General features: G+C 48.8%; 1 protein-coding gene across 1 annotated transcript; it reads right to left on the reverse strand.

The window, feature by feature from the left end:
* Positions 1–3,189: 3,189 nt before the first annotated feature.
* LOC136485551 (laccase-15-like) lies at positions 3,190–5,996 on the reverse strand. The gene is made up of 5 exons (XM_066482404.1): positions 5,880–5,996; positions 5,618–5,769; positions 5,146–5,393; positions 3,838–5,007; positions 3,190–3,544 (listed from the first exon to the last, which is right to left on the reverse strand). Exons 1-5 carry the CDS (start codon positions 5,973–5,975, stop codon positions 3,327–3,329), a joined length of 1,884 nt encoding a protein of 627 aa, XP_066338501.1. The 5' UTR covers positions 5,976–5,996; the 3' UTR covers positions 3,190–3,326.
* Between the last annotated feature and the right edge of the window lie 1,047 nt (positions 5,997–7,043).

Here is a 7,043-nt window from a genome sequence, read left to right on the forward strand (position 1 = left end):
TGGAATTTGAGTTGTAGTTAAACTTGAATATAAGAAATTTCAGCAGATAGAATTGGAAATTTGAAAAGAACAAAAGAAAAAGGAAGTACGCGCGTGGAGGTAGGCTCGTGTTTTCGGTGAGCTGTCGCTGCGGGTGTGGTCATGGTGGGCCAACAGGGAGAACCATTTATGGGAGAAGATAATATGCTGGGAAAATAATAAAATAAATATAAAAAAAGACTGGCGCTCCGGATACGGACCCGCAGTAGGACCTCCGAGCACAATCTTACGAGATGGTGCTCGTTGCGTGGCCCGTCGCCGGCATCTAGGCGCTGCAGCTACCGTCCCTAGCTACCGGTGGTGGTGGAGATGGACAGCGGCAGCTTGGCAGTGGGCGGCACCGATGACAGGGTCTCGTTTAGTTGGTGAAATTTTTCTTTGAAAATAGTACTATAGTATTTTTGTTGTTATTTAGTAATTAGTATTTAATTATGGTCTAATTAGGCTTAAAAGATTCATCTCGTGAATTTCGTCTAAACTATATAATTAGTTTTATTTTTTTATTTATATTTAATACTTTATGCATGGGTCCAAAGATTCGATACGATAAAGAATCTTAAAAAAATTTGAAAACTAAACAGGAGGTGTGGTTGGCGACGGCATCGAGACATGAGTACGATCCACGAGATGACGACGTCGAGCGGGTCACCATCACCACAGGCGCTCGCGTTCTTCGTCTCTGACATCGACGCGGACCAGCACCACCACCATACGCGCTGACACATTCGGTGGGCAAGAAGTGACATTGGGCCATGGATGGAGAGAGGACGAGGGCAGGTTCGCTGGGAACGTGGGGCTCGTGAGGGAATGCTCTGGAAAATGAAACTTGAATATAATAAATTTCAGCAAATAGAATTGGAAATTTAAAAAGAACAAAACGAAAAGGAAGGACACCCGTGGGCTACCTGGCCAATCAAGGCCCAAGAAGCTAAGCCGAGCAGCCAACCCATGGCCTTCCCTTATCCCGTTGCATGAGGGGTCGATGAGGCCCATGTTATGGGCCGATGCCTCCACACGAAAGAACTCGCTGACAAAGAGTAATTTGGTCACCGCAAAAGCGCACATACGAATGGGACCACCGAAGGAAGTAGAGCGAACGTAAATAAACACATGCTGATGTGCCAAAGTGTGTTCGCATGGGTTGCTCTCCAGAGAAGCACAGAAATGTTGCACTACCAAATTCGGGTGGCCGTGGATTTAGGAAAAACTCAGTAGTACTTGTTGGTACCCAATGTGCTAATAGAACTGTGTTATTTGCACATGCCTCCATGACGCTTCCTAAGGTGGAGTTTATTGGCTTTTTTTTTTTTGCAAATACTCTCCTAGGTTGCAATTGGACTTGATATGAACTTACAACCAAAACGCCACTTGCGTCTTGTGCAATCAAGGCTGCGAGACATCGGATCATCCTTCTCACCTCGTGCGTGTTCGCCAGGGAGACCTGGTATCGTCTGCTCCGCTTGGCCGGCTTGCAAGGTATCGCTCCTCAGGCTGATGCAACCTTGGTGAATCAGATCGGGTAGCGAGGGCGTCAGGAGCACCCCTGCCCTGCCCTGTCCTGCCTTCCCCTGCCCTGCCTTGCCTAGAGCTTGACGATGGCGGCTGGAGAAGATTCATGCTTGCAGATTGGGGGCTGGATGTGTCGGTGTTTTGGACCGGGGGGTCCTCAACCAACGAGTGAATTTGTGCTGCGTGCTCCCGATTCCGGATGGTGATGCAAAGAGACACAAGGTTTATACTGGTTCAGGCAATGAATGCCCTACGTCCAGTCTGAGAGAGTGTTCTTGTATTCCTTGCACCGGGGTGCTCGTAGTAGGGGGTTACAAGCTAGGCGAGAGAGGGAGTTCGTCCCAAGTCTCGGCCAAGTGTTTGCACTACCGGAGACCGGCTCTTTGCCGAGTGCCAAGTGGGTTGCCGGGTGTTTTTTTTCGGGCACTCGACAAATAACTTCTTTGCCGAGTGTGGAAAAAAAACACTCGACAAAGAAGCTCTTTGCCGAGTGTTTTTTTTTGACACTCTGCAAAGAAGCTTCTTTGAGTGTTTTTTTGACACTAGGCAAAGAAAATTTGAAAGCACATTTTGAAGCAGTAAATTAATTCAAATGAAAAAGTTTTCAACCACAAAGTTGTATAACTCATCAAGATGTACAATGTTTGTTTTGGTCTTTTCTTCATATGACAAAGTGAAAGTAAATTTGTTCACAAATCTAACATATCTCTCTGGTAGTTTATGAAACTACAAGAGATATATAAGATTTGTGAACAATGTTAGAATGACCATGTCGGATGAACAGATGACCAAACAACCAAAATAAACTTTGCAGATCTCGAAAAGTTATGAAACTTTGTAATTTGCAACTTTTTGATTTGAAATCATCTTGTCATGTAAAACTGTGTTTGAATTTCAAAAATATAAAATTCGAACTTTTCAAAACGACCTCAGATAGAAAAACAACCAAAATAAACTCTGTAGATCTCGAAAAGTTACGAAACATTATAGTTGGCAACATTATAGTTGCCATGTTTGCTGCTCTTCGTGGTCCGCGTTAATCTATCATTATGTTGCATCGGTTTAATCGAATCCATTCTGCCATTCACATGGCAGCATTGTGAATTCGGGTGTTACTCCATCTGTCATGACTCAGAACAGGAGTTTTTGTATACTCCTACTCAATATTCAAGACCCAATCGTACCTTGATTTCAGCATGACACAGACACACAGTCAACGGAACCTTTTAGTAATGGGTGTGCATGTATGTGCATTATCGAGCGGACCACTGTAAACAATGATGGATCAAGATCTCAATCAACTCCCTTATTTCTTTTTTTGGAAACTGAGTCGCACCTGAAGTTTCAAGCAAATGATGCCAAGCGTTCCAGCTGACTCAGCCATATGCGTTCACACAAGGCTCACGAGGCAGCCTCACTCCAAGCATCTTACCATGCTGATCTGCAATCCCAGCTTCTGGATCGGCATTATTTTTATACATTAATAAAGAACCACGCACAACATGGAGCTTCCGAGTGTCAATTCTTTGAGCTTGCTAGCTAACTGCTTTGTTAGGGACATAGTGAAAACATGCCATGCATCCATGGCTTATACCACACATTACACCCATGCAGGACTGATACATGATACCCAATGGACCTTCGGGGAGGAGGGTTCTAAAGCTTGGGTTGGGGCGATTGTGGAAATCACCTCTGCAAATAAAACCTAATCGTTTCTAAATGTACTTTGTATACTAGTACGTGCTAGTAACCAGCATGTGCTCTGACAGGTTCCTCCATCACTTGCCCGGCACTGTCTTGCGACTCTGTTCATTTTGGAGGTAGAAGAATTCCACTGGCGGCAAATCAAGGCCTCCTTTATTAGAGCCACATTTTGGTAAATCTTCAGGAGGTGGAGGAAGAGAGGTGCCCACTGTTGATCCATCCTCTACAATGAAAACGGCTACCATGCCCATGGACAGATGGAAATCAAAGTGGCAATGGATGTACCATGTTCCTGTACACAAGAAACAAAAATTTTGTATCATAAACATGAGTACTTTTTTTGTATAAATTTAGTCAAACTTAAAACGGTTAGACTTAGGAGTTAGGACAAACGTAAATCATCACTTATTTTGCGACGGAGGGAGCAGTGTCAATAAAAGAACACCAATCCAAATCTTGGAGCAAACTTTGGTATTTTTTAGGCACTTGCAGCGCAGGAGATTGTAAATAAAACAGGCATCGGCCGACCTTGCAAGTTTGCATATATGCCGGACATGTAAATAAATAAATTGTGTAGGCATGCACCTGGATTATCGGCGACAAATCGAACGGCGACCCAGCCGAGCCTTGGGACGACGACGGTGTTCTTGAGCGGCGGATCCACCAGGTTGTAGCTGGCCACGTCCCTCGCCGCGTCGTAGTTACCCAAGCCGTGCGCGAGCACGAACATGTCGTGGCCGTGCAGGTGCATCGGGTTGGAGTCGCTCTGCATCACCGCCGTGTCCTGGAACACGACCTCCACCACCGCGCCGTGCCGGAACCGCCGCACCATCGTCTGTTTCTCCGTCGGCTCCAGCGGCGCCTCTTTCGGCCAGTACGGGATGTAGGCCGGGTCGGTGAAGTTGAACACCCGCCGCGGCGCGTCCGGGAGCGTGCCGAGCTCCACGCCGGCGGCGCCCGCCATGTCGTCGCGGCGGTAGTAGTGCGCCTCCAGCAGCGACACCGCCGCGGCCGTGGGCGCTCGGAACGAGACGTCGTTCATGGTGCCCACAATGATGGACTCGTCGCTGTCGCTCCTCGCGCACGACTGCCCGCCGTCGCGGCACACGGAGCCCAGGCTGAGCGTGACGAGCATGTGCTCGTCGGCGCGCACCGGCACCCGGTTATGAAGGCGAAGGCTGGAGAGGTTGCCGTGGAAGTAGTAGCTGGTGGTGGTGTCGTGCTGGTCAGGCATGTCGGGCATCATCACCGGAGCTGGAACCACATCATCGACGACGACGTTGCTGCTGGTGTTGTTGCTGTACTGCACTATCCCGCGCGTGATGGAGAGTGGCACCTGGACGTCGGGCTCGGGCGCCTGTATGGCCAGGGCAGCGATGTAGTACCTTCCCGGCGGCGCGTCGGCGGCCACCAGGACGTCCATCGTCTCGCCGGGCGTGATGGCGACGACGTCCGTGGCGTAGGGCTTGACGTAGTTGGCGTCGGAGGCGACCACCGTCATCGTGTGGCCGGCGATCTTGAGGTAGTACTCGGAGAAGAGCGCGGCGTTCATCAGCCGGAGCAGGTACGTCTTGCCGGACTCCGCTTCCAGTACGTAGCCATCTTCCTGTTCCACGGCACCTTCAGAGGCAGAGGCAGAGCAGTTGTAGAGGTCGCCAAGCTTGCCGTTGATTGTGCTTCCAGTTGGGAGGTCGACAAGGACACCGTTCACCGTGTTCCTGTCCAACTGTGCAAGATCCATATCCCACCATTCCCCTGATGTGGTGTCATTGCATTGAGAGTTTCAGACCATGCATTACAAATTTACAATTCACAAAAAACAACATATAGGACCCATAGTAGTTCAGAAAACTTCAGAGAAACAATGCACCAAATGCTGCATAGTTCATGTACCTATGACAATGGGGATCTCCTTGTCAGGCTTAGGGAAGGGATACGAGGAGGCGCCATGTCGTGGGCGGATGATGAGAGCCCCGTGCAGGGTTGCGCGCAGGCAGGGGACATGAGCATGCCACCACAAGGTGCCTTCGTGTCCGGCGACGTTGAACCGGTAGGTGAAGTAGCGGCCTGGCAAGATGGGGCACTGGGTGATCATGGGCACCCCGTCCGCCCAGCAGTTGAGCCGCTGCTTCACTCCATGCCTGCAATGCAACAGCAACCAAATTCAGAAACAAAATGGGACCTACGGTTGAACCCAAATTCGAGTTGAATAATCCATCTCTGTTTCTACAATTGGAAGAAACACGTACAGGCGGGAAATTGATTTTGTTCTTTGATAGCGTGATTGGTAGGAATAATCCAGCTCTGTTTCCACAATAAGACCAAAGATAGAGTAGACTACTATAGGTGCTTATTAATCCATTACCAGTGGATCGTCATGTTGTAGGGTGACTCGTTGACGACATGGACGACCACCGAGTCTCCCTCGGTGACCTCGATCGCCGGGCCCGGGAGCTGCCCGTTCACCACGGTCACCAGCGTCTCCTTGCACAAGCGCGTCACATTCATCTGGCTCACCTGCATACATACGTATTTGAATGTTCTAATAACAAATCACCCATGAACATACATTACAGGCCAGGGAGATAGGCGAAAGACACAGAATAGATCTCATGCATTGTGCTTACAACGAAGGTGTGCTCGACGACACCTGCCATGGCTGTTGGTAGAGCCGCCATGCCGGAGAGGAGGGGGAAGACGACCGCAGCGGCGGCGACGACCATTGCTTTCGCCGCAGGAGGGAGCCGTCGTCCCACCCAGACCTTCATAGTTTTGCAACTGTGTTCGGTTTGCATTGCTTTGCTTTGCTTTGCGGTGTCCTTGTACTCTTCTTTCTTGTATATAGTAGGCTACTAGTATGTCTTCACATTAGTGTTCTAGCAGGTAGGAAGGAGTGTTTTGGCCTGCTAAACACCGTCATTGTTCCTGGCAGGGCGTTGACGTCGACCACGAGCGCCATTAGTTGTGTGTCACCGTTCCAACCCGCAATTCCATCTTCTTTTTTATTTCACCGGCCATGTTCCTTCTTTCTTCTTTCGGGTACCTTGGCACTGTCTCGTTCGTTGCATCTGATAAGCACTGTTTAGTTATATCATTATCAGCTAAGTAATCTCGTTAGATCTGATTAGTACAACACCAGCACATGGGATGCACATGACAAAGAAACCGTAGCGTCCAGGCATCGCAATCGATATCAGGATTTCCACAACAACACGTCGTCATTGCTGCAATTAATGCTTAGTTTTGACATTGATTGCTAATTAGCTATGTTGACCTACTGTGCAGACTAAATACAATGAAGAAAGCACATCAACCAAGACTGAGTCCCCGACTGTGTTGGCCAAAGATAGAACATGCTGCAGAGTGCAGACAAAAGAAATCGTTTTTTTGTTTAGGTATTATCTGGGCCTCGATGCTTGTAGCCTTGCAGTGCCAGAGAACTTTGTCTTGACTGTTGACATCGGCTCCAATGATCAATGGCACCATCGGATTTGTTTTTACGTGGTTCTAGAGATTTTTTTATATTTTTAACACTTTTTATAAACTAATTTTAAATCTAACATTGTTTATTTTTTTTTTCAAAACTAACACTTTTGGCCGTGCCTATTGCCATGGTGCGGCGAAACGTCTGTGCCGCGCCATGCATGGTGGCGCGACGAGAGGGGTGACGTGGCGACGATCGGGGCGCTGACCGGTGACGTCACAGGGTTTGCCGCGCCACCGATCTTGGCGCGGCAGTGACGCGCCAAGGCCCACGGCGCGGCAGGATCAGGTAAATATCATCCGCGAGT

The sequence above is a fragment of the Miscanthus floridulus genome, chromosome 10 (assembly GCF_019320115.1).
Source record: "Miscanthus floridulus cultivar M001 chromosome 10, ASM1932011v1, whole genome shotgun sequence".
Classification (NCBI taxonomy): Eukaryota; Viridiplantae; Streptophyta; class Magnoliopsida; order Poales; family Poaceae; genus Miscanthus; species Miscanthus floridulus.

What these genes read in the sequence shown, in the direction of transcription:
- LOC136485551 (XM_066482404.1), bottom strand. Translation starts at nt 5,975, where the DNA reads ATGGTCGTCGCCGCCGCTGCGGTCGTCTTCCCCCTCCTCTCCGGCATG. An exon ending in TACAACATGACGATCCACTG is followed by an intron (nt 5,394 to 5,617) that starts GTAATGGATTAA and finishes GTTGCATTGCAG; the next exon opens with GCATGGAGTGAAGCAGCGGC. An exon ending in GGAGATCCCCATTGTCATAG is followed by an intron (nt 5,008 to 5,145) that starts GTACATGAACTA and finishes ACACCACATCAG; the next exon opens with GGGAATGGTGGGATATGGAT.